At 49.8% G+C, this 27,674-nt stretch overlaps 1 protein-coding gene across 1 annotated transcript in view; it reads right to left on the reverse strand.

Moving 5' to 3' along the window:
* The window catches only part of Shank2 (SH3 and multiple ankyrin repeat domains 2), a 391,984-nt gene that overhangs the window by 302,242 nt on the left and 62,068 nt on the right, over positions 1-27,674 (reverse strand). Inside the window, exon 8 of the mRNA XM_052194528.1 lies at positions 26,894-26,971. Within this exon, the coding sequence (XP_052050488.1) occupies positions 26,894-26,971 (78 nt within the window). The remainder of the gene's footprint in view (positions 1-26,893; positions 26,972-27,674) is intronic.

Raw genomic sequence — 27,674 nt, forward strand, 5'->3', positions numbered from 1 at the left:
TGGACTTCAGCCTCAAATAGCTGCAAGAGTTCACTGTGTGTGGTTCATAAGCCTCTGAGTCTCTCGGGTGACATCCCCCTGCCCCACATGCTGCCTAAGAGAATGCAGAGATCCAAGAAACTCCAACAAGCAAACCTGTTTGTGGCTGAGAGGGAGGGGCAGCAAAGAGTTTTGCGCCAACGAAGATATAAGAGAGACGGCCACCTTTGGCTTTGCCCCCTCATTCCCTTGGTCTCTTGCTGCAGGGCAGTTGGCACCCTGAGGTCACTGCCTCCCTACTGTGCACCAGGGGGCATTCGCTCTGCATGGTGGAGCTGAGCTTGCCCAAGCTTGGCTGACGGCTTCTCATTGCCCTCCCAACAGCCCCCTCTTAGATCCACAGGCAGAGCACAGAGGAAAGCCACTCTACTCTCTCCTGCCCCAGCTTCCGAGGATGTGCCTCAGCTGTGCCTCAGCTGTGCCTCAGCTGGCAGGAAGGAGGCTTCGCCATCCCCACCTCCCCTCCCATCACGGAGAAAAAGCATCTATGGAAAGGAAGCTCAAGGCAGCCACATCTCCTCTCTTGTTCTGGGGACACAGCAGATTACTGGAGATTGCTGACCACCTCAGATAAACTCCACAGGAATCTTTGCCCATCTCCAGGATAAAGCCTGCAAGGTCTGTAGACATCAATGTCCTTGGACTGACAACTGGGACAGGACTGAGGAGAGAGCCTAGGCTGTGGTGGCTTAGATGGGCCATCTTAGGGAACTAAAAGTCCCTGGTCACTCACACACACACACACACACACACACACACACACACACACACACACAATTAAAGTTAAAATTAAATCCCTTTTTAAAAAAAGTTGCATGTCCTCTGGAGCTGGAGTCCAAGACCATACTTCTCAGGTGGCACAGCGCTATCTGGTTAAGGCAGCTTTTCAGTAAGCACGGATGCTGAGGATGTCTTTCCCAGGGATGCTGGGTACCATGCCAGGCTCCTAATTACAAGGGAGCCAGGTTGTTGGCCCAGAAGTTGGGGCTAGGGGATCCCATTTGAGGAGAAAAGCAGTCTTCTACATTGACCTAACCAGCAAGCAAAGCTGGACAGTGGTCTAACTGGTCTACCTTCATCCCATGGCCCAGTTTCCAGCAGAGACAGGGAAAGCTGGGCCAAGGAGAACATCTGCCAACTATCTCCTTGGAGGGCGGCCACCCGCCTGGTCCATTGTGCATAGGGGGATTCCATTCACTGGCATACAGTTTTCTGTCATAAAAAAAAAATCTGTGGCAAAGTAAAATGCTGTAAGAGACATCAGAGGAACATCCACGTCTGCCTTGGTCATTGAAATGATTGCCATGAAAATGTGAGTCCCTGAACTTGTTCCCTAGAACCACTGAAAAATGGTGGCCCATGTTTATAATCCTAGAGTTAAGGAGGCAGAGACAGGCAGATCCCTGAAGCTCAATGGTTAGTCTCTTAGCTGAAATGGTGAGCTCCAGGTCCAGTGATAGGCTCTGTGTCCAAAGGGGGTGGGGGGACTGGAGAGATGGCTCAGTGATTAAGGGCAGAAGAGTCCTGGCCCTTCACAGAGAACCTGGGTTCATTCCCAGCACCCACATGGTGGCTCACAATCTTCTGTAACTCTAGTATAAGGAGGTATCTGAGTCCCTCCTCTGCCTCCACAGGCACATCATGCACTTGCTTGTTAGGTTCCCCCTGCACAGAGATGTCTTCTAGGTGATTCCAAATCCAGTCAGGCTAATAAGGCTAATAATGAGGATGCGCCATACCATGCTTAGCCACTGGGCTCTACCATGTGACTCGCACATGTGTGAATGTGTACTCATGACCAGAGAGAGAGAGAGAGAGAGAGAGAGAGAGAGAGAGAGAGAGAGAAGGTGGGGGAGGGGAGCATCAGAGAAATGTAGAGTCTCCTTGTGGTTCTTATTCTAATTATCATCATATATTATATCACCCAAATGTAGCTACATATTTAGCGATAAAATGTGAATTTCTCCTCTGACGCCACGATGGCTTTGAAGGGCACCTTCTATTCTTCAGACTTCCCACAGAGATCCCTCAACTCGCCAGTGTTTCCAGAAAGGTCTCTAAGAGGAGGCTTGATGGAAGATCAGCTAGCGGAATTCTCTGTGGATCCCCAGGACACTAGGGTGCCCCCACTCGGCCTTGAGGTAATTGTGGCAGCTCCCACTTAGGGAGAGGCTGAGTCAGGGACAGGACTGGTTCCAGACTGGCTCTGACACTGTGGCCATGAAGGTGTACTGGACACAGCAATGGCGATTCATGTACTCCGCAGGTCTGACTCGGTCTCACAGCATGAGAAGGATGATTGACAGGTGAGAAAGTAGGGTTTCCAAACCTAAAGGCAGACCTCATCCATTTGAACATTAAGAGGATAAGAGCCGGGCGGTGGTGGCGCACACCTTTAATCCCAGCACTTGGGAGGCAGAGGCAGGTGGATTTCTGAGTTCCAGGCCAGCCTGGTCTACAGAATGAGTTCCAAGACAGCCAGGGCTACACATGAAAACCCTATCTCGGGGGAAAAAAAAACAAAACAAGAAAAAGAAAAGAGGGGGAAAGGGAGGTGCCATCCTCCACATGGCCTCACTGGCTCTAACTGCAGAACAAACTTCTGTGTTTGGGGCAAGTCTCAGCCTTCTGCTTGAGGAAGCAAGAGGCACCTGATGAGATCAGCTTCAGAGGTAGAAAACAGTCCCATTAAGTGACAGCTAAGATCAGTGGTGTGTGTGTGTGTGTGTGTGTGTGTGTGTGTGTGTGTGTGTGCGCACCCTCACATACATGTATGTGTGCACAATGTGTTAGTTTGTCGAGCCATGAGATAGAGTGCCATGGCTGAGAACGTTATGGCTTATGCTCATTATCAGCCTGACTGGATTTAGAATCATGTAGGAGACGCGTCTCTGCGCAGGTCTGGGAGGGTGTTTCCTGGTAGGTTCAACTGAGGAGGGACGGAAGACCCTGAGCATGGGCAGCACCATCCCATGAGCTGGAGTCCTGGACTGGCATGGGCTGAGCACCAGCCTGCACTCTCTCTGCTTCCAGGGTGGGGTGTGACCAGCTGCCACCCCCACTCGATATCTTCGCACCCTCCACAGTCATGCCTTCTTGTGATAGACTGTGCACTGGGAGCCAAACTAAGACTCCTTCCTGGATTTACTCCTGTCAGGCATTTCGGCACTGCGACTGCAGAAACACCACCATCGTTTGATCAACAGCTCTTCCCGCCCTGACATCATGGTGCTCAGGGCACAAAGATAGAGAAGCTGCAGCCATCCTTCTCTCATTGTTGGGGACTGTGCCCCAAGGCCTAATGGGTGCCTAAAAACACAGACAGTGCCAAGCCACAGATACAGGTGACTAAAATCACCCACAAGGAGCGATTCCCACTATTTTCCATTCACACTACATGTGCATGAACTAGTTCACGTCATTTAGCGATGGAGGAAAGGCTTATGCCTCGCAGCCTAAAATCAGGTCCACCTGCGGACACACAACCTGGAGTTTTGAGGGGCTGTTACTGGCTCCGCTTCTTCTATAAGTAACTGAAAAAACAGTTTCATAAACATCACCATCATGCACAAGCCACACTGGGGAACAGCCTTTAAGCTATAAACTAAAGTTGTGCTGGACCACGAAAGCCAAGGCTACCCCTGGAAACCGTGGCTGTTTGGCAGCTGCAGGTCCTGGAACCAGAGACAACTTAGCCTGGCTGACTCTGCTTCCCTTTTGTCTTTGCTTTGAAACTCTTGTCATCCTCCTGCCTCAGACTCCCAAGTGCAAGTTTGACAGGCTCACCACTCTAAGCCTCCCTGATTCTGTCGATAGTATGTCTTCTGCACTCTCCAGCAAAGTGAAAGAAAATAAAACAAAACCCATTCCTTCCTCCTCCCGTATCACCAACATCTCTGCAAAACCCCAGTATTTATAAATAAATCCCAGAGAGATGGGGTCCTTTGGGAAAAAAAAGACATCACACCTTTAATGAGCCCCGGAGCCAGAGTAGAAACTCCTTGGGTAACAGAACTGCCCCCAACCCTTTCCTCATTTCCCTTGTCACTGTGAGTTGGTCTGCTCTGAAGGCATTTGGATCCCCAGGGCCCACCTACCCTGGGCAGGAATGAATATATTCAATGTAAATGCCACACAATTAAATAACTGAAAATTTCACTTTGACACCTAAAAGGATATTTTTTAAAAAATCAAAAGGTGTTTTCTTTGCTAAACCCATCCCAAAAGCAGCTGCCTGAGTTCCTTCACCCATTTGTAGGGACAACTGGTATCATTGGCTTTTAAAAATGTCCTTGCAAATAAGTTAAAACCACTAAAAATGTCAGTCAAGGATTCACAGTTTCCTGCTTTGACATTTGGCGGCTAAAAGATGATTCAGGGGTTAGACATTGGTTCTAAAACGTGCAACTTCATACAGAAGCCCCCTAAATAGGCATCCTTTGTGTGTGTGTGTGTGGGGGGGGTAACTAAGGAGATGGCTTGTAGATAAAGTGTTTGCATGAGGACCAGAGTTTGCATTCCCTAGGATCCAGTTCAAAAATCAGGTGAGTACACCAGAGACAGGAGGATGCCTTGGAGTGTGCTGGCCAGCCTGTCTCCGGGAATCTGTGAGCTCCAGGATCAGTGACGGACCTTGCCTCAAAAACTGAGGTGGAGAGTGACTGAGGGAGACACTGCCATTGAACGCAGGCATCGCAAGCCCCTGTGCATGTGGAGGCTGCATGCATTTGTGGGAGGAGTGTCAAAGCACTGACATTAGGAGCAGTGCGGCTCGGCAGAGTTCAGGGTTCAAGTCACTCTTCCATTTGGATCTATGTCCCTCAATTTCCATCAAGGGCCACTACTCTGCCCCTCCTGTTGTCTGATTGCTTAGGCAACGTGAACCACACTTCAGCAGAGCAAGCCCTGGGCACCAGTAGATATCTCAGGCAGCCACACGGGCGGTTACCACTCCTAATCACTTTTTAATGGTGCCATCGACACCATGGAGCTGACACAGAACACTACAGAGTGGAGGTTTGGGTTGAAGGCTGCTGGGGACAGTGCTTAGACCCCAGCCTCTCACAGTGGCTCTGTAGCACCTTCCCCAGAGACCTTGATTCCACACCTGTTGCTGCCCTAAGGAGGGGGTCAGCCCAGCCACCTGGCTGAGAATCCAAGCATTTTGAGACCAGCCTTCCCAGACACAATCTGTGTGAGGCCAGAACAATGTTTATTACCAACTTCCTGGTCAGAGGCTGAGGGATGCCATTCCCCCACAGCTACCCCCATCCCAGAGCCCTTCTGTGCAGAAGAAGGCCAGGGACCCTGAGCTGCCACAGCTAAGCCCATTGGTACTGTAAGGGCCTTGAAAGCAAGCACTGGAGGCTGAGTCTCAGCTCCAGGAAAGGACCTCAGCTCAGTGACTGACAGTTGACTCCCAGTCCGTGTGTCCTTCACTCCCAAGATGCCCTCCCTGGTAAAAATCCCATTTGGGTAGTTTTTCTAGACTTGTAAGAGTTCGTGTGGGGATGTGAGGGTCACCTGGTAGTCTCAGCTGCCAGCTTTCCATCCCCGGAGCTTTCTGGGTACTGCTTGCCCACGTGACAAACCCATCTCTGAGAGCTGATGGAGTTGATCCAAACACTAAAGTCTGCTATTAAATCCAGCGCTTGGTCTCCTGGGGATACTTAGCTGCCGGCTGGGACTCTCATCTCCAGGACACAGACCAACCGTTTCCAGATCTGCTGGTGTATGTCAGCACTCTGTACACACACACATACACACACACACACATACACACATACACACACATACACACACACACACACATCCCTTAGCAACTACATACTGGCACCTCACATTTTAATTCCTTTGGTTATGATTCACGGTGCCATCTGTGGACAGATAATGAGGGACAATAATCCGAGAATAGGCATCAAGGCATGTGGGCAGTGGAGTTTCAGTGTCAGTGCCTGGGAGCTGCTGGGAGGGATAGGAGCCACACCGGGACAGGCCTTGCACCCCCATCCTCTGCTCAGACTGGACCAAGAAGACCTGATGAAATGACTCTAGGCCCTCTTGACATCACCTCAAACCAGTTGAGTTGTCCTTAATCACTTGGAAGGAGACTCTGGTGTGCCCACACAATCCAGAAAAGAGTCACGGGCAACAGGCCTCATAGCAGAACACAAGAAACCTGCTGGACCCAGAGAGAGCGCTCACCCACTGCCTGCCAAGCTGGATGAATGAGAGGACAGTCCTCTGGACTGTGACAAAGGAGGTGCCCACCCCACCCACAGCCTGCATAAGACCAGCAAATAAGGATACTCAGCCTGGCTGCACTTAAAACTGTGGTCAAGGTCACACTTTAAAATGGATTGGCCATTTGGCTGGTGACCATCAGATATCAGACATCCTTTTTCATTTTGCATGTTCTCCCACCCCCGATTTGGGAGTGTAGCCCTGGGAACAGCAGGCATGTGTGCGCATGCTCTTGCATGCTCTTCCCCATTCCCACTGTGCTCATCAATCAGCTCCTAGGCCAGGCTCAGCTAGGAAGTCCTGCAGGAAAGGATCAGAGGAGTGTGCAGGAGCGCTAATCCCCTCTTATGCGGGTTTATGCAAAGCCACTGCAAACCCTCTGTGAATCAGAGGGATAAACAACCTCAGTCCACTGCCTTGGTATATGGATAGGAGCACCCACATAACCAGGCCCCTGTGGCATTTTATGCCAGATTTAATGTGGGAGTCAGGGAGAGGTCAGGTGGGTGTGGATACAGTCCAGGAGGAACAAAGTGGAAGCCCAGACCCACGAGCCCCTCCTCTACACATGCACATGCACTGTTGACCTGTCACATGGTCACACAGAAGAAAAGCATGTGGCATTTCCAGACTGCAAAGCCAGCTAAGTCCTAGTTATCTGCAACACACACACACACACACATACACACACACACACACACAGACACACATATACACGCGTGCCGGCATGTGCACACACCATCAACCATCAACCTTTCATGCGGCAAGCACAGCAAGCTTCAGAAATGATTCCCAGAAACTCTAATGGAGCATGATTGACTAGAGCGAAGGTGCTATTACAATTATCCACCTGTGTCACTGAATGGCAAGAAGGCTCCCTTTGCCACAAGCAGTGCTGTCATCCGTCCACATTTCTGGCATGCGCACTGAGAGCAAACATTCGCTTGACCTGGGGGCCTGCGGGTGCTTCCCCAGAAGATGAGTTCCTGGAGCTGTGAAGACATGGAGCCCAGCAGGCCCCTGCCCTGTGACATCTCCCTCTACAAAGAGACACAGCATCCCCGCTGTGCTTGGAGTATGGAGTGTGCATGCCGGTGGGGCCATGGTGCACTGTGGTGTGCACTATTTGACTCTTTCAACACAAAGGAAAAAGTAACGATGTCCGGAAAGAGCTGCTGGGCACTGGGGTCGCATTGTGGGCAGGGGATGAGTCTCCTCTCACCCCCATGGACACTGAAAGCCCACACCCAGGCCCAAGAGACTGGCTGCCAGCCTGTTTTAAATGCTTTCACTCTGTGAAGCACCTGACCTGAGAGAATAAGGCAATTGCTAAACTGCGGGTGTTCCACAGACATGGATGCCACCAGCATGGGCACCACAGCAGGGAGCCTCCAGCTTCCAGGAAGGAGCTTTCTGCAGAGAAACCTCAAGTCACTCAAGTTTGCACTGCAAGCCAAAACCACAGTGAGCACTCTCAGCCCCTCTTCCTATGGAGGGAACCAGAAGAGGATGATCTTGCCCATCTTAAGGGTGATCAAGTTCAAGGACCACAAAGTCACCAGACATGCTTAGTACTGGCAGCAGGTCCAGGTACAACCCCCATGTGGGTCTCCTCTTTTATTGATTATGAGATGCAAATTAATGTCCTTCAGGTTGTCTGGCCAAGGCCTAGGGCCCACAGTGACTCCCACTCCTCAATCAGAGTAATGGAATTACAAGTGGGGCTGTAACACCTGGTGTGGATATATTTCATATTGTGTATGGGTGTCTTGCTTGAATGGGTGTTTTTTTGTGGATGCGTGTCTGCTGCCTCGGATACCCTGGAACTGGAATCACGGATGGATGTGAGCCACTATGCGGATGCTGAGAACCAAAGTCTGGTCTTCTGAAAGAGCAACCAGTGATCTTAACTGTGGAGCCATCTCTCCAGCCCCACGGCTATCTTTTATGCAATTTGTCAAGAGTTTCCAACACAAACTTAGTGACTGGCAGTTTCCAAAGCCACAGAAGATATGGTTTATGTAAAGGTACAGCTGTGACAAGGCCCAACTTCTAGTCCCAGATTCAAGTTTGCTGACTGTGTGGCTTCAGCCTATTTCCTCACTATAAAAAGAGGCAGAAGCATTCCCTGTCTTGCTAGTGACATAGGAACTGCTGTACATACTCTGGACAGTAAAGACCTTCAATAAACTACGTATGTTTTAAAACACTCTTATGCATGATAGAACTTTATCTCTAAAATTATGTATTATGAGTATCACATTTGTGTGTGTGTGTGTGTGTGTGTGTGTATGTGGGTCTCTCACTGAGCCTACGGCTCAGCCTTGGCTCAGTGGGCCTGCAAACTAGTCTTTTCCCCTCAACAACAGGGTTACAGACAGTGGCCTGCCATGCCTACCTCTTTAGTGGTTGCCGGAGATTGAGCTAGGTCTTTGCGCTGGTGTGGCAAGCACTCTGCCTACAGAGCCATCTCCCTGCCCAGAGAAGGGGATGGGGGTAAGAACCACCTGTGCCTGTGGGGAGGAGAAGAGAGCGGAGAGGAGAGGGAGAAAGCTGGGCTTTTGTGTCCCTATTCTGTTTGATAGCCTAAACTTCAAAATGATGGAAATATATCACATATTGATAAGCCCAAACTCAAAACTTAAAGATCAGCCATTACAAATCAAATAATATTAAAAAAGGATGCTCCGTGCACCCATGGCTGCCGGCATAAACAAATACGGCCACACTGCAAATGACTTTTAATCTCACTCATCTAATGCATAGCCCACAGGGTCCACAACAGTGCCGAGGCCACTGGAGGTGTAACAGCGAGGCCCGGCACTGGTAGGCTAAGGCAGGAAGACTGCTGGAAGTGTGAGACCAGCAGGAGCTACATAGCTTGTTCCATGTCAGCCTGGGTCACAGAGTGCAGCTCTGCCTCAATAAATGGGAAAACAAAGACAGCAAGATTGCTCAGTGGTTAGAGGGTTACTGCCAAGCCTGACAACTGGGGTTCATCCCTAGGAGCCGCAGGCAGAAGGAAAGAACCAACTGCTCACATTCTTTGCTCTCCATACTTGTGTGTATATATACAGTTGCTTGAGTGCACACACACACATACACACACACACACAATGTGTTACAATTTTTGAAAAAAATAAAAAACAATTGAAAATAAAAAGCAAAAACTGAAAACAAACCAAAAAGTTCAGAGGGTCTAACGTAGTAGAAGAAACTCAGGGGATTATGCCAGACCCCGAATCATCATATGATGTGACCTGTGACACAAGCCAAAGTCCTTGTCTCTGCATAGTCCACAAACACCATGTCAGAAACTTAATCCCCAAGCATGTTTTAGGAGATGGGGCCTAATGAGAGGCTATGAAGTCACAGGGTTCTGAGCCCCTCTCCTCACACTTCCCTTTGTCCCAGTGATGGAGAGCTAAGACTCTCACCAGATGCCAAGGCCAAGCACAGCTGTTACCATCTACAATTGTTTCACATTAGCCCCACCCACCCTCCTGATTGGCCTTGTTTTAACCATTAAGTCACAGGCCAGGGTCCACCACTTCTAGCCAGGAATAGAAGGGGAAGAGGGAAGCGGGGGAGAGGGAGAAGTTTCAGCACCCATACTGTGTCTGAAATATTTCCATTATGTGGTTTTGCTAGGGGTTGGGGTGGGCAGTGGAGTGCCACCAAGCAGATGCGAGAGGGACAGAGGGTGGCATGCATGATCCCCGAGGACCACGTTCGCTGTGGAGGTTCTGCTCTGCCAAGGTCAGGCCTCTGACACAGTGTGCTTTTCTTTCTGAGCTGTTACTACAAGGAAGTCTTTGATCTTTGCAAAGGGGATCCCCGACAATGAACTGGGGTCCACCTCAGCATGCCCCATCCCAGACTCAACATTCTGAGGAAGACAGTGTCCCCCATTAGAGCCTACAAGGTCAGCGGCCCCTCCCTGCCCCCTATCATCCCACCCCTCCCCCCACACTCATCCACCTAGCACACAAAGCTTAGCTCAGGAGGTCTGCACTACAGGAGTGATGAGTGGGTGGAGAGCCAAGGTGATGTTACACCTGCCAGGTTGTTTCCAGAACCCTCGACATGGGCCCTGTGTGGTCCTAAATACACCCTGTGTTGCCACAGTTCTGTCTAAAGCCAGTCCTGCTCTGCCAACTCCTAGCTGAGAAACATGCATTTTTATTAATGCTGACCCAAAGTAAGGAAGGGGCTTTTCATGCTTACAAATGGTGTACCTGGTAGCTAAAGAGGCCCCTGGAAAGTCAAACTATTTACAAAGGAATAGCATGTTCTAGAATGTTCCTCTAGTACTTCTTGCCCCCACTCATTCACCTTCAATCAAAAAGAAGCTGAACCCCTAAAACCAGGAACTTAAAACCTGGTAGGAAAAGTGGGTCTAGTCACAGGCCTCCAATCCTCCGGTCTCCACCCCATTAGCCTTTAATGTGCTTTGTTTTGTATTTTTCTTTTTGTCTTTGAGAAAAGATAAGAAGGCAGATTCACCAGCTTCCAATCTGGAATCTGGGGAGTCTGGGGTGGGGGTCCTCATAAAGTCCACAAAGCAGCAACCCCCCCTCAGTTCCCAGCATGGCCCCACTTCTCCCTTCCCAGCTGCAGAGCTCTGCCTCCTGCGTTGAAAGGAAAAGAATTCAGTCCTGTAAGAAGGAAGCTCAAAAGAAACACAGAGACAAAGGCTCCTCTCCTATCTATTTTATAAACAATGACGCTTCCTACAGTGTTCAAATAAATAATCCCTGAGCGGAGTTAACTCTGAATGCCTTTGAATATTCATGGGGATTTCTAATGCATTCCTGCTCCAGAGTAGACTTAAGAGATGACACTGATGCTGTCCCTCCTGCCCTGATCTTTGGGTCACTTCTCTGCCTGATGCCATGGATTTGAGAACTGTGAGAGGTGTGGGGGACCCTGTTCTCAGAGGCCAAGGCATTGCCCAGGGGAGGGGTCCACACAGCTGACAGGTGAGGAAACTGCTGGCCCATTTTGGGAAGAGAATCCAAGATAGCTAGTTTGCTGGAGGAGCAGCAGTGCCCCTTTTCTGAGGGGTCAAGCAAAGGGCAGCATTCAGATGTGGAGACAAGTACCACAAAGATGGGGGTGGGGTGGGGGGTAGGGAGGAGTGAGGGAGGAGGGGGGAGGTGATCTGCCAGGCCTGCCACTTTATTGAGATGCCAAGATTATCCATGGACCAGATTAGCATTTCAATGTAACTCTAAAGCAGATGGCTCTCCCCAAGTGGTGGGGGCATGGGGGTGGGGTGGGGGGAAGCATCCAATCCCAGGGGCCCTGGGCAGAACAAGACTGAGGAATGGTTAGGGGTCCATTCAGCCTGGTAGCTTTAGCCCAAATGGACTGCTTCTCTCCTATCCTTGGCCTGGAAGTCCCACCACAAGCTCTCTTGAGGTTCCAGCTGTGAGAGGTGAACTCCCCAGCACCCAAAATCACAGGAGCTGGCACTCTTGTAGTAAATCTCTCTCCCTCACCCCCATCCTAACCCCCATCTACTCTCCCTAGCTGTGTGTGTGTGTGTGTGTGTGTGTGTGTGTAGCTAACAGACCACTGAAGTCTACACACACACACACACACACACACACACACACACACCTTGTCCTTCTCTGAAGAAACTGCATCATAACTAGAGCAAAATCCTGAATCTTGACCTTATCAGAGGACAAAGATTGTGGAGAGCGGAATGCTGTCCTCTGAGAGCCAAATCACCTTGGCTACGCAGGCTCTTTAATAGTCATTTACTTTTGACCTCTGTATCCAACCCAGTGTTCTCATGGTTATGAGGTAAATACACCACTGAGCAGAGCAGAGTTTTTCTTCCACCAATGAGAAAGATGGAATGTCATAAGGTAAGACCTGAGCTACAGAGGAGGTTCCTTCTTGACATCTTATCAAATGGATTGACTTAGAACTCCCTTGTTCTGTGGCTATGAAGGTCATGTAACTGTTTCCACAGTGGAGTGTGCCACTCAAGGTGACCCAAATCCAAGTTCCAAGGCCTTATCACTTAGATCTAATTCAGAAAGAGCAGGTTTGTTGTTGTTGTTGTTGTTGTTGTTGTTGTTGTTGTTGTGTTTTCATTTCTTTGAAAGCAGGTCAAGGAGCTGGGGAAATGGCTCCCCATCCCTGGCTGTTTTTCCAGAGGACCAGAGTTCTGTTCTAGCTCCCATATAGTACCTCACAACTATCTGTAATTTCAGTTCCAGAGGATCCAACACCCTCTTCAGCACCATGTGCAGCTCAGTGCATGTGCACAAATGTATAAACACACATAAATAATCAAAGAAATTTGTCAAAAGTGTACACATGCTTATAACTGCATGTTGATGTATTTTAAGCCTTGCTGCTTTTCTAGAGAATTCGAGTTAATAAAAGGCCCATTTTAAACAACCTGCCTGAAACCCGGTTAAGCAATGGCCCTGCTATTAGGCCCTTCTGTCTACAGAGAGAAGCCGGGGCCACAGGTGTCCACTAGAACAGCATTCTCAAGGTCTAGAAGGACAGACTCTCAGACCGAGAGAAGGCCACTTCAGGTCAACCAGTGAAGGTTGATTGAGGAAGGAATAGACTCCAGGGGCCCACAAGGCACCAAAGGAGGGCTGCTGAGTGTGGTTGCCAAGGCAACCTCACCCCCAGAAAGGGCCTCCTGGGGAATGACGCGGCAAGAGCCTCCTTGCATCTATCCAGAACATGAGGCAGTTTTCCAGGGGCCTAGAGAAGAGAAAGATGGCTGGGGGCTGGGTCTCCCTCCGGAGGAGTCAGTTCCCTCCAATAGGACCCAGAGGCAGAGTCAGAACCAAGGGAAGAAAGCTAGAACAAGACTAGGCAGTTGTGTCAGGGCTCACGCACTGACAAGAGTAGGCAGTCCTCGTGGACAAGGACGAGTCCCTGACCTGACCCATGATGACGCCGCCGACGGCACCTTCAACCCCCAAGACACACACTGAACTTGGGACAGAGAGAGAGGATTCAATCGCAAGGGGGTACACCCTGAAGAATGGGACAGAGTGGCTCCAAAGTTATGCAGGACTCTCCCCTGGGAGGGTGGGCAGACACCACAGTGAACAGATCAGAACCCAGCGCTGACATTCTCCAGTGTTCCCTGAGGCTCAGGATACACAGGAGCAGAGGGCTGGAGGAGCCTTGAATTCCACGGAACTGTGTGTGAGCGAGGCCTTATCATCTCTTTCATCATGCCTGGGATGACATCAAGAACTGGCATCCATGCACAATACTTGATCCCTGTGTGGTGACCAGAGACTGTGCCTGCAGAACAGTATGAAGACCCCTGGGCATGAACTTGCTCACGACATGCCCAAAGGTTCACCTCAATGAGGGTGTGCATTAATCCAATTAAGTCAACAATGTCACACTGCAATATAGAAAGCCAGTGGGCGCAGCTGACTATGCAATTTCCAAGCCACACCTGCTGTGTGTGGCCATTGTAGCTCAGATGCCACAGGTCACAGCAATGGCTGCTCTATACCGGTGATGGTCACTTTAGACACAGGAAATCTCTCAATTATAGCCACCATAAGGCAGTCCTGTCTATGTGCTTGGACTCCTAGGGTCTCCTCTTCCCCACTGACTGCCTGTGCTCTGCACCTCTGCAGAAAAGCTACAGCCTACTTGGAGACATCACTGCCAAGTATGTGGAGCCACTGGAATTATGGAGATATTTGTTACCATGCAAGTCTGCACAGACTAACACAAGTGGTGTCAGTTATTATTATAAAAGCATACTGCCTTGGTGTCATTCCAGCTACACCATCCCCACCCCTGGCCACCTGGCATCACTATGTAGTAGAGAATAACCCTGAATGCCTGCCTGACCTTCCTGCCCCCACCTCCCAAGCACTAGGGTTGCAGGCTGCACCACCACCCGGCTTCAGCTCTGTTTCCTCGCTATGGTGGTTACTCTTCATTTCAACTTAGGTATGTCTGTGAGGATATTTCCAGAAATGTTGAGCTGAATGGGGAAGACCCTCCCTCAACTTGGGTGGCATCCTCCAACAGAAAACACCAGGAAGTCCTGATATCAAGAGGTCTATGGAAAAGGCAGGTGGCCTATGCCTCTCTTCCCTCTCCTCCCCTTTCCTCTCCTTCCCTCTCCTCCACTATCCCACTCTCCACTACCCTTCCTCTCTTCTCCTCTCCTCCTTCTCTCCTCTTCCTCCTTCTCTCTGCTTCTCTCCTCTTCTCTTTTCTTCTTTTCTCTTCTTTCTTTTCTAGATTTGTCTACCACTGCTGTTGCTGCTACAGCCACCAACCTCTGCTGAAGTTAGACTCTCACTTCCTCAGCCTTTCAACACAGAGCAAAGCGTGCAGACAGCTTCTGTTGGCCTTTCCAGTCTCTACGCTATGAGCCAATCCAACCCATACCCTTTGTAAATACAGAACATTTCCTAGAGAAGATGTTTAACACGGCCACAGGTGGTAAGACTCATGTCTGTGAAGTGTCTAGAACAGTCCAAGGATGTTTTCATATATTTATATTTTATATATTTATATTTTATGTATTTATATATTTGGGATGTGTTCAGATGGCTCTGACACCATGATAGCTGTGCTGTGGATGTACCCAGGCCCCAAGCCACTGAGCAATGAAATGGGAGACACCTAGATAAAGCTGGGATACCACAGGGAGGTATCTCCCCTCAGCTCAGGCCCGGGACCACTGGGTAGCCATGCCACATCAGGCCAAGGGCGACTGAAAAGACATGTATCCATCTAACTCTACCCGCTATTCCTGTGCCATCAGTGGGTCAGCAGGGTGAGCCGCTCGCTCAAATGGAGATGCGGTGTCTCAATGGCACAGACATGTTACCAAGGAAAAGCACAACTCTGAAAGGCCTGCCTCGCCTCCAGGCTGATGGCAGGAGCCTGCCTTCCTGTCTCTTCCCACCAGTGAGGTCTGCTGCTTTCCAAGTGCCTACCTGTTACCCGAATATCTATTTTGATTTTCTTTTGATTGGTCTGAGACAGGGTCTCAGGTGGCCCAGCCTGGCCCCAAACTCTGAACTCCTGATCCTCCTACCTACCCCTGCCTCCTGAATTTGGGGATTATAGGCATGTGACAGCATAGGGACAGAGCCTGTGGCATCCCAGGCAAGCATGAGCCACATCCCAACCCCAGGCCATCTTTCTTGCATGGATTCTTGTTATCGACAACCCCGTTATGTTTGTTACATTTCTGGAGTGAAAAACCACCCTTATAATGTTTTACAAAAAGAATGAAAAACACCATCCACTTCACGCCTGCATCATCCCTGCAGTCCAAAATTAGCATAACAAATGTTCTGGAGGAACTCCTAAAAGGGACTCTGAGCAATCTTCAACAGCATCTCCACAAGCCCTTCCTTCCCCATGGCTCTGCATCTTCCCCTGGCAATGGGTGAGACATCTTATTCAACCCAAACTGGCGTGTTCTTGGAAGAGGTATTGTTGTGCAGATGTCTCCCTGGAGACACTCTGCTCTTCACGTGGCAGGGACTGGCTCCACAGACCCTAAACCCATCCATCAGAGGTCTGAAGGAAGCACCCGTCTGGGTCACCCCTACCTGGAGATGCAGGAAATATCAATTTCCAAACCCACTGCTTTTATCTCGACACCCCCCACACCTTACCCTGGCTCCTCTGCTGTGAGTTCTCTCTGACAGAGAGAAAGCAAAGGGGCTGTGGGGGTCTTCAGGACTGCCTGCAGCACCTGGCATTTCTGTGAGGGAAGCAAACTGAGAGGCCATCCAGGCCTCAGGAGACCCATGTCACCAACATTCCAGACTACTCCTAGGCACACAGGGGTCTGCTTCACACGGACCTCAACTGTGCCTCTAGTCAGGGCTCAGAGCACCAGGCCCTGAACTGAGGGCAGGGGCAGGCTCAGGAGAATCCATCTCTCTAAGCATGAAATAAAAATCATGGCAGGGGCAGCTAAGAGGCAGCCAGGCCCTGAGGATCCTTAGGGGTATGTTACCAGGAGCCAGGGGCCTCCTTACAATGTCCCTGACTGTGCTTCCAGACCTTGCAGTACCACCCCGTGAAAAGCACAGACCAAAACTGTTGCCTTGAAATCAAGTCATCTCTAGAGCTTAGATGCCAGTAACTTACTATTTTCCACTCGTGTAGCCAACAAACACTCATAGTCTGTGCCAGGTCCGAGCTGAGGAGCCAACTACACTTCACAGATGAATAATCGGATTCACCCTGAATGACGCCTTCCCAGAAAGCAGCTGTATCGTGTGTCAATCCCCATAAAACTGGGAGCAGAAGGAGTTGTTTGTTATAGGTACCTTATAGCTTTGAAGGAATAGTTTGTGTAGATATGTGTACATGTTCCTATTTGTAAGGACACATGTATGTGTGTATGCATTCATGTGTGTGCATGTGGAGGCCAGAGAACAACTTTGTCGTTCTTTAGGAGCCACAGACATTGCTTTTTTGAGACAGGGTCTCTCCCTGCATCTTAGATGTTTTTCCTTGCTGTGATAAAACAGGACGGAGGTGTACTGACTGGTTTTGTGTGCCAACTTGACACAGGCTGGAGTTATCACAGAGAAAAGAGCTTCAGTTGGGTAAGTGCCTCCGTGAGATCCAGCTGTAAGGCATTTTCTCAATTAGTGATTAAGGGGGGGAGGGCCCCTTGTGGGTGGTGCCATCCCTGGGCTGATAGTCTTGGGTTCTATAAGAAAGTAAGCTGAGCAAGCCAGGGGAAGCAAGCCAGTAGGTAACATCAGCTCCTGCTTCCTGACCTGCTTGAGTTCCAGTCCTGACTTCCTTTGGTGAGGAATAACAGTGTGGAAATGTAAGCTGAATAAACCCTTTCCTCCCCAACTTGCTTCTTGGTCATGATGTTTATGCAGGAATAGAAACCCTGACTAAGACATGAGGCAACTTATAAAAGGAGGAGTTTATTTTGGCTTATGGGTCTTGACAGAGCAGCATGGCAGAAAGCAGAAAGCACGGTGGCAGGGGCGGGAAGCTGAGAGTTCACACCTTTAACTGTAAGCCAGGAGCAGGGAGAGTAAACTAGAAGGCTCTAAACTCTCAAAGCCTAATCCTAATGATGTGCAAGGCTGCACCTCCTAAACCTCCCCCAACAGCACCACCAACTGGGAACCAAGTGTTCCAAGCCTGAGCCAGCTGGGGAGACATTTCCCATTCACACCACCACATCCAGGGACCTGGGCCTCACTGACCAGGCAAGGCCTGCTGGTCAGGAAGCCCCAAGGGCTCCTTCTGTCTCTGCCTTCCTAGCACTGGGGTTATAAGTATGAGCCACCACTCCTGGTGTCTCATGTCGGTGCTGAGGCTCAGACGCCTTGGAAACTTGCCAGCTTGGAACTGGCTATGTATACTAGACTGTCCTCAAACTTACACAGTCTCCTGCCTCTGCCTCCTGAAGGCTGGGATAACAAGTGTGTACCCTGCTCCTGGTAGGAGTTCTCCCATGGTGCTAAACTTGCATGGTCAGCTCCTGCTCATTTTCTGTGAAGAGCTTCAAATAAAGTACAGAGTTACTTGAAGTTATCGGGCACAGGTGTCCCGAGATTCATATCCTCTAGGGACTATCCTTTGTCCCTGAAACCAGCAGGGAACAGACCCCTCCTAATCCCACTGCTGCTATCTCTCACTAATTGAGATCAATTTGTCCTTATTAATGTCATGGCTGGCTGAGATTTCTCTCTCTTGAATAAATACCATTTCTTAAATACCAAACCTCTGAGGTGTACTCTCAAAATGTTAATAAAAATGGGGAAGGCTCACAAGCAAAGACCGTCTCATACACTACTGAACATCTATGTGTGTATGCTTGTGTGGGGGCACAGGTGTGTAGAGTACATATGGGCACATGCACATACACCTTAGAGGACCATGTCTTCCCTCGGGGGGCAGCCATTCATATTTTTATGTGTGTTTCTCTCTCTCTCTCTCTCTCTCTCTCTCTCTCTCTGTGTGTGTGTGTGTGTGTGTGTGTGTGTAGTATGTGTGCAGGAGCTGCAGAGTGCAAAGGAGAACATCTCATCCCCTGGAGCTGGAGTTACAGACAGTTGTAGACAGTTGTGAGTTGCTCTATGAATGCTGGGAACTGATGCTCTTAACCAGTGAGCCATCTCGCTGCCTAAGCCCTCTTTTTAAAGGCCTGGAACTCACTAAGTATGTTACGCTGGCATGGCATCGAGCCCTAGGAATCTTCCTGCCTCTGCCTCCCCAGTATTTGGATTATAAGTGCAGGCTACCCCAACCCCAGCTTTATTTTTTATCAAATAGTTTTGAAGCAATGGATTTAAAATTTTTTTCCCATCTACATTAGCAACCATGATGTAAGCCAGTGACTCTCCCCAGTGTGAAGAGCTCCTTCTAAGCTGGTGCAGGTTGGAGGAGCAGCAAGCACTAGCCAGGGCTCCCACAACAAGCATCACAGGGTGTGCCCATGTAGAGACAAGACACTAGAGACACAGCAATGGTGGTGGCACATGGCCCTGCATAGGGCGAGTTATGTGCCTTCCTCAACACTGGACTTCTGTGCGAACTGCATTCTTTCTCAGAAGACGCTGCCACTGTTCCTTGCTGTCTCGGGATTTCCTGATTGGCATGGCCTTTCCTGCAGGGTCCTTGTCAGCTGTCGCTCTCCTCTGGGAAGACTTGAATCCATAGCCCCAGCATCTCTCCTTCCACCAGAGCTCTGCTCCAGGCAAGTCACTCACTGCCCAGGCATGCTAAGACTCCTCCTCACAGAGGAGGAGTGACTGGCGGGATCAATGCTCTGTGTGTCTGCAGAAGTGGGCATGGGCCTATGGCTGCATTCTGCCCTCCCAGGAAGACTAGCCATGGTGAAGGGGGCACATGAAAATCTATTAAGAGAACCAGTGCCATATCTTCCACATGACCCCACAGGCCTCCCTGACTCCACAGAGATCTCAGTGAGTGATCTTGCCAAGAGTGCATGAAAAGTCTCCCCAAGATGAACCCTGGACAGGGCCCAGATGGACAACTGTGTTAGCTTTGGGTTCAGTCTATCCTATTGGTGCATACAACCTGCTCTGGACAAAGGGAGCAGAGGAACCAGCTGCCCACAAGTGTCACTGCCCACCACAGTCCCAAGAGTAACTAGTTCTTGGGGACATGAGCTAACAGAGAGCTATGCCTGTGCAAAGACTCAAGGTGTCTCTTCAGTGCTCACCGCTTGTCAACTTGACAGGGTCTAGAACAATCACATGGAGAGGGACCTCAGCACACCTGTCAGGGAGTTTCCAGATCTGGTTAACTGAGGCGAAAAGGTCCATTCTACCTGTGAGCAACACCTTCCCAGGGGTTTGTTAGAAAGGAGAAAGAGTAGTAAGCATTCTGCTTCTTGGCTGGATGCCACACAACCTGTTCTGGGTGTGGTGGTTAGGGCTGTGAACCTGCAGCACTCACCGTGGTACACACACACACACCACCACCACCACTACCACCACCACCACCACTCTGTTAAAGTCATGCAGGAACATTCTGGAAAGTATCAGAAGCAGGGAAGGAGGAGGAGGATGAGATCCATTGAGTGTCCTCCTCTGTGGACCACAGAGGGAGCCAAGGGCTGGCTACTCTGGTGTGACCTGGGACCTCTGCATGTTTAAACTTCATAAGCAATATCCCAGGTCAACCTGTGAGGCAGGAATGAATGGAGACCCAGGTGCCATATTGTGTCTCCCACAGGCCCTTCTGCCTCTAGAGAGACTGAGGCTGATGGCACACTGTGGTTTTGGTAGAGATGGAATGTCCAACATCTCCGTGACAGTCAAATTGTGCAGAACCTCAGGCTCCTGGGCACATATCTGGTGTCTAGTGAGGGCCCCATTCTAACATCTCCTACTATGGGGGTATATTAATGACTTTTCTCAATCTTGGGACAAAATAATTAATAAAAACAACTGACGACCAGAGAGATGGCTCAGTGGATGAGGCTGCCCACCAAATAAATGTGCACCAACCCTTGGGACCCACACAGTGGAAGGAGTCCTATGAGTTGCCCTCTAACCTCCATGCTCACACCCATGTATATACACACAAATAAGTAAATAAATATGTTTTTATAAAAATGAAGCAAGGTGAGGCAAGGGCTAACTTAGGCTCACAACTCCAGGGTACCATCCATCGTGGTGGGGCATCTGGTCACGTGGCACCCATAGTGGGAAGCAGAGAGATGACTGCTAGTACCCAGCTCACTTTCTCTTTGTTATTCAACCCTGGATGCCAGCTCGTGAGATGGCGCTGCCCACGTTCAGGGTCTTGTTCTGCAGTTAAACCTCTCTAGAGGGGCTGAGGAGATGGCTCAGTGGATAAAGAACCTTTTGTACATGTCTGGGGAACAGAGTTCCGTTCCCCCGACCCATGTAAAAAGTCAGGCACAGGGCAGGGCTGCACACATTTAATCACAGTGCTGGGAAGTAGGGATGGATAATCCCTGGGGCTCCCTAGTCAGCCAGGCTCACCAGATCTGTGAGCTCCAGATTCAGTGAAAACTTGTATCGAGAAATAAGTTGACAGGCTACCAATAGAGAACGGACTCTGCTTTCTGTCTCTTCATGTACAGTGGCTGTGTATGCGCGCGCGCACGCACACACACACACACACACACACACACCAAAAAAAATTAAAAAACAAGGGAAAAAAACCCTCTTGAAATGCCTTTATAAACACCAGAGGTGTTTCTTAGCTGATCCTAAAACCCATCAAGCTAAGAATCTAGACCAACCACGACTCTTATCAATTGCATTTTACAAGCAATTCTCTTGTACACCTGGTACCAAGGTGCCCTATGCGCGCACCGCCCCCTAGTGGTATGCATGAAAAACTACATGAAACTGTCAGCAGGCAGTTCATTACCCAGTAACTGTCTGCCCAGTTTCCTTTTCTAAGGGTCCTGGTCACCAAAATCACATAGATGGAAGAAGACACAGCTGTGCGTCAGCTGAAGAGGCTGAGTCGGGGACTATTTATAACCTCCCCCACAAATGTGTATAGCAAGCAGTAGGCTCCTGCGGAGGTGAATCTGAAGGAGATAGGAATTTCCCTGGCCAGGTGGGAGTGGGGCATGGAGTCTCACTTGGCTGCAGAGTTCCAGACTCCCTCCATGCTCAAGCAGTCACCTGACTTGAAGAGCCCTTATCCCTGGAGACAGTGGGGCCAGGGAGAGTTATGAAGCTCATTGATAAACAGGGGCTTAGCTGTGAGGATGTCAGAGTCACGCCCAGGGAACTGGGCAGAGGAAGCTGGTGGTTCACTTTGACGTATTCAGGTCCAGGAGGAATGTGGCTAGGGGACAGGCTTGGTGTTGGCATCTGGGTTTGGGCTGATAACACTATAGCACGAACACCACGTGGTGATTCTGAGACCCCAGAGACCTGGAGAGGCTGCGGTATTCCTCTCAGGGTGCAAGAGATGCCTGAGGACTGACCAGGAACCCAGACCTCCTGGAAAGCTGGGGTAGGGCTGAGGAGCATCAGAGATGACTGGGCCAGAGGGGTGGCAGCCCAGACCCCTGGGAAGAACCTAAAGCTATCTGCTCTTCAGCAACACAGATGAGATTATGTATGGGTGGGAAAAGGAAACGTGAGAGATTATTTTTCAAAACCCAAAATCAAATTTTGACTTTCATTCCTGTCCCACATCCAGGGAGCTGGTTGAAAGAAGTCAATCTTCCACACCGGTTATAAGCCACCCATTCCTGTCCCTCACGCCACACGTGTGCTGACCATGTTTCACAGTGGCTTTTGCCCAAGCGTACAGAAAAAGTAGCTGGTGGTCCTCCTTGGCTACGTCTGCTTAGACATAACTTAGGAAGACATGGGCTTCGATCATTTTCCACAGCCACGAATAAATATGTCCAGCTTTGGTTAATCACCATGGGGCGTTACCTACATCTGCCACAGCCGGGCAGATGGTCCCCTGTAAGTACACTGAGTAGACAACCCTCCAGGGAGCAGTGGCCATATTTTAACATCTGCCTGCCTGCCTGCCTACAGTTACTGCTGGGCTCTGACAGGTGTCACCTGTGCAGTACAAGCTCCTCCAGTGCAAACCCACAGATAGGCTCCTTCTGTCCGGTGTCATTCCTGATAGATCACCTTCTTCCTCAAGGCTCCCCCACTGCTGGGTCCCCGCTAGCTCAGGATTGTGCTAACAATCTAATCCCTCGTTAGGGCACTGCCTGCAGCAGCCCCGGGCATGGTCCTTGTGAGAATGTGTGCTAGTCACATGGGACAGCTCCCATGTACAAGGGGAAGGATGACAGCCTTCACTGCTTTTCCCAAAGTGTCTGACCCAACTCTTCTCTGAAACTGAGGTTTCCCTACAAGCCTTCAAGATGCCCTTTATGAGCTCCGGGCCCTTAGAGAACTTCACTCTGCTACAACATCTCTCGGATATTAAACTGGTGTTCTGGAGACCCTTCCAGCGGCAGGCCTCATGCCCTTCCTCTTGGGCACTGTCCTGAGAGGTCTCTGCACGTTTCTTCTTCTTCTGGAAATCCATGTTCAGACCCTGGACCTGGTTACTCCTCAGTCAGCTCTGCACTGATCTTGACCTCCCTCCAGACACTGTTGTCTCTTTTTAGACGTCCTCTGGAGAACCTTGAACGCTGCTTCTCACGGAGGTCATACCCATTCCTACCACACTGAGGATCATGACATCAGATCATGATGACATGACAATCATGTCATCAGGTCATGACAATTTGGAACGTCCCTTCCATGTCCCAAATTGTCTTTGTTCTCACTCAGCATCTTTGCTTCTGCTGTCCAGTCTTCCTTCTGGCCTCCTCAATGGGCTATCCTCAGCTATCTGTCCCCATCCTCAGTGTGAAGTATTAATATATAAACAGGAAACTGTATATGATGTCAACTAGTTCTCAACATGGGACTGCCTCGGATGCTCCTGCTGGGGTAGGATACTGCAGGTGGGCTCTCTTTACAAAGGTGCCGGACCACGTATCGGTCCCGGGCCATGGATGTGTTTGGTGTGCTTGGGGTAAGTCCTGGGTGGTTAAAGTGAGAGAGGGGGTGAAGAGAGTGGGAAGAGGACATCTGTGAGTACAAATGTAGTGTCTTACTTATCTCATCGCTGTGACACACCTGACACAGCAACTTGAGGAATCACGATGGGAAAGGCATGGCGGCAGGAGAGTGGGGTGTCTGGACACACTGTGTCTGTGTCAGGAAGCAGAGAGAGGTGAACATCGTCTCAAATCACTCCATTTTATTCAGTCTGGAACCCCAGATAATGGGATGATTCTCCCCATTTAGGATTAACCCCATTTAGATGCTGCTTCAGACATGCCCAGAGATTTGTCTCCTAGGTGAGATCCTGATCAAGTTGCTGACCATGATTAAGCAGTACAGGTGTCAACTTCTAGAATGATTTCCAGGTCCCCCGAGCACTTGAGACACAAGGCAATGGGACTCGGATCTGGGGGTCTCACTTCCCAAAATTCAGATTCCACTGTCCGGTGTCTCATACTCTGACAGCGGGTGTACACTGTGTCTCAGAGCCCAGACAACTCATCTGCGGTCTAAGATCTCATCCATACTGCAGATCATGTGGCATGGTGACTGGCTCTCACAATGAATTATTGATTTCCATCCAGAACCTTCTTCTGCTCTGCTGGCCATGCACACAGAATCAGATCCAAAGCCCCTGCCAAGGCTTATGGGCCCTATCATTTCCAATCACAGGTGCTGGTCTTTGCATTCTCCCCAGCTGGCCGGTATTGCTGCTCCAAAAGCCCACCAGGCATATGTTGACCCCAGGGCCTTTGCACAAACCAGCAGCTCCAGACCCCTTCTATCAGAGACTCAAGAGGCCCCTCCTTCCTTCCCTCCCTTCCTCTCTCCTGGCCTCTGCTCTGATATCATGAAAGACATAAATGGACACCTGCCTCCATTTCACTCTGCTTTCCCACCATGCTTTGCTTCTCTTGTGTTTAGCAGACCTGACACAGTACAGTATGTGTTTATCTGCTGGCTACCTGTCTGCCTGATGTGCTCTTAGTAGGAGAGGATATAGCCTGGCTGGGTCTCATCTACCCCAATACCTGCAAGCAGCATCACCCACAAGTGGCTGTCACTTGAAGTGTAGTGCGAATTGGCCTGGCCAAGATGGCAGATTCAACCTGGATTTCTTTCCATCATAAATATGTATCGTCTGCCAGTCACATTTTAGGTAGTTCAGGCTCCTGTCCTTCGTCTAGAAATACAACTTCAACTCTCCTGTTTCTATGGGAACACAGAGCCCGAATCCCAAATAAGACTCACAGAACTTTGGAGAGCAGAGACTTAGAAATGAGCGGCTTCCCCAGCCACATGCCCTTGGCGGGGACAGCAAGCTGCCAGCCAGCAGGGACAGTGATACTTTCCTCAGGCTGCCACAATCTCGCCTGACTCCAGACCCTGTGCTGCTGTGATGTACAGCAAGAAATATATATTTCAGGGCTTGGGAGATGATGACTCTCAAGTTAGGGTTCCAGTTGATCTAAAGACCCCACTTTTTAAGAAGCTGGGGTAGGAATACAAGTGCCTGCAAGCCCAGCAATAAGGGGCAGACAGCCTAAGCCCAGGTTCAAGATCAAGTGGGAGACCCTGTCTCAAAATACAAGGCAGATAATATGTACTGAACCTGCACATGACCATGTGTACACACATACACACACACATACACCATACACATACTATATACATACCATACACACACCACTACACCACACACACACCTTACACACACCATACACACACCATACACACCACACACCATACACACACCATACACACCACACACCATACACACACCATACACACATCATACACATACCATACACACATCACCACCACCACACACACACCTTACACACACCATACACACACCATACACATCACACACCATACACACACCATACACACATCACCACCACCACACATCTCATATTTGGCCTTTACCTCCATTCACAGAACAGAGCTCTTAACACCTCTTGGGTTTCTCTATATAAAAATATGATAATGAGACAGACTAACTTAGTTCATGGTCTCTCCAAGGCTGAGGCTGGTGTAGGGACACAAGCCTAAAACTCTAGATCAAGGCCGGGGTTTCCAGCCTTCCCCCTCAGGGCTGGAGGCTGGAATGACCACAATTACCAGTTATAAAGTCAACTATGCTGGAGCCACCTCTGAGATGACAGGAAGGGGACCCCTCGGCCATAGCTCCTAGTGGGGACAGGCTAATCAGAATCCTGGCTGGCTAGCTTTACACATAGCAACTCCTGGAGAACAGCCACACATGGGCATGTGTGTGTCCAGGTTCAGTCCCTTGTGGACGTTGCCAAGGCTAGCTGATACCATGTGTGACACACCTAGGGAGACTACAGTGGATTATCTCAGGACGCTGCTTATGACATCCCACAAAGAGGAAGGTCCCTAGAGAAGAAGACAAGTCAACCTTACTCTTAAAACGATTGTACATGATACCAATAGCACAGGGCCGCACTGAACCCCTCAACCAGGAAGGACATTCCAAAACCCTGGAGAAAGGGGGCCTAGAATGGCCTGGAAGACTTTCTACATTTTCCAGCAAACCACAGCTTCTAGAATCATGATATCACCCCAGTGCCACATGGCGTCACCACTGACTGGTCTCTTGGCTGAGCAGGTGCTTTAGAACAGGTTGAATGCAGGGATTACAGAGTTCCTAGTCACCAGCAAAGGGCTCTACCCTCTGATCCTGTATGACAATATAGCAAGAAAACCCTTTCATCTGTCTTCCTACACTTTTCAACATGGGAGCTTCATGTGAAACCTGCCACGGCGGGATACAATGAGGAGACGTGGCTTGCCAAACTGCACATCAGATGTCACCCTCAACTGAAGAAGTCACAATGACACTGTCATGCCCCATGTTGGAGGAACCGCACAGGAGGAAAGACTCCATTCAGGCAGAAAGGGGATGAGCAGCTGCCTAAGGGTTGAGGGAGGGACGGAGTGCACCAGGCAGAGGGACCCGACCTCCTTTTGGGGTGATGGTAGAGTTCTTAGCCAGGGAGTAGTAATGGCACAGTGACACTCAGAATGCCCTCAAAGTCACTAAATTGGTTTTATCAAATCTTTTTAAATGGTTAAGTTGTTAACTTTTGTGTCCTATGCATTTCCCCTAATTTTGAGCAATTATGAACTGATTTGCATGTTCCCAGAAGGTCGCAAGCCAAGGTTCGGTGGAGGTTGTTCTCCTGGACTCTGGGATGGCAGAGAGGGAGGGCACAGAGAGTGGCAAGTCCCCGTCCCATCAAGTTCGCACTCTGAGTTTAGTCAGCACTTTCCAACAGCTGCAGAATTTGAAGTGGTCTTACTTCATGGCCCTTCTAGAACCTTCTGCAGAGATGAGTCTCTACATTATTCCCAGTTTTTGGTGTAAAGGACACAGGCTATGTGGGCAGGCAAATGGAACCACATCAGCCATGCAACAGGAATGCAGTGCAGCCTCCTCCCAGGAGCTGCAGGCATTGGCCCTGCGCTGCCTCTAAGCTGTAGCCTGCCATGGTGCAGTCAGTGGCTCTCTTTACCTGAAATGGTGTCTGGCTGTTGTAGTTTTTCAATTCCTTGTTTCCACCCCGAAACAGCAGCACTCTGGCACAGCTGTCCTGCAAATGGAAAAGAAGAAGTCCACTTGTCAGAGGGTGGCATGGACTTTATCTCAAGACACATGCTGCCAAGTTCAGGCTCATGGGAAGTCTGGGGCCTGTGCCTGAAAGGTTAAGTGGGTGTGGCGTTTCCAGGGAGAGCAAAGACAGAGGGGGATGGGAAAGCTGGGAAAGCTGCTGCCATGCAAGCCTGAGGACCTGAGTTTGAGCCCCGGAATCCACATAAAGATGTCAGGTGCCGGGACTGGAGAGATGCCTCAGAGTTAAGAGCAGGTGATGCTCCTGGGATGAACCATGGTTCCCAGAACCCACATGGCTGCTTAAGAACACCTACAGCGCCAGCGGATCTGATGCCCTCTTCTGGCCTCCATGGGTACCGTACTCACATGCCTGCATGTGCATGTGTGCGCACAGAGATGCACACAACTGAAAAATAAGTAATCTTAACAACAACAGCAAACAAGTGTGCTTTGGGGTGGCACACACATGCAATCTCAGTACTGAGGCAGCAGATCCTTGGAGTCTGTCCAAATTACTAAGTTTCAGGATAGTGAGAGGCCCTGTCTCAAACACACACACACACACACACACACACACACACACACACACACACACACACACACACCAAGAAAGAGAAGATAAATAAAGGAGTCTCATCACTGTCAGCTGAGGTGCTTTGAAAACACCTTGGCAGAAGCTATAA

The sequence above is a fragment of the Apodemus sylvaticus genome, chromosome 1 (genome assembly GCF_947179515.1).
Source record: "Apodemus sylvaticus chromosome 1, mApoSyl1.1, whole genome shotgun sequence".
Classification (NCBI taxonomy): Eukaryota; Metazoa; Chordata; class Mammalia; order Rodentia; family Muridae; genus Apodemus; species Apodemus sylvaticus.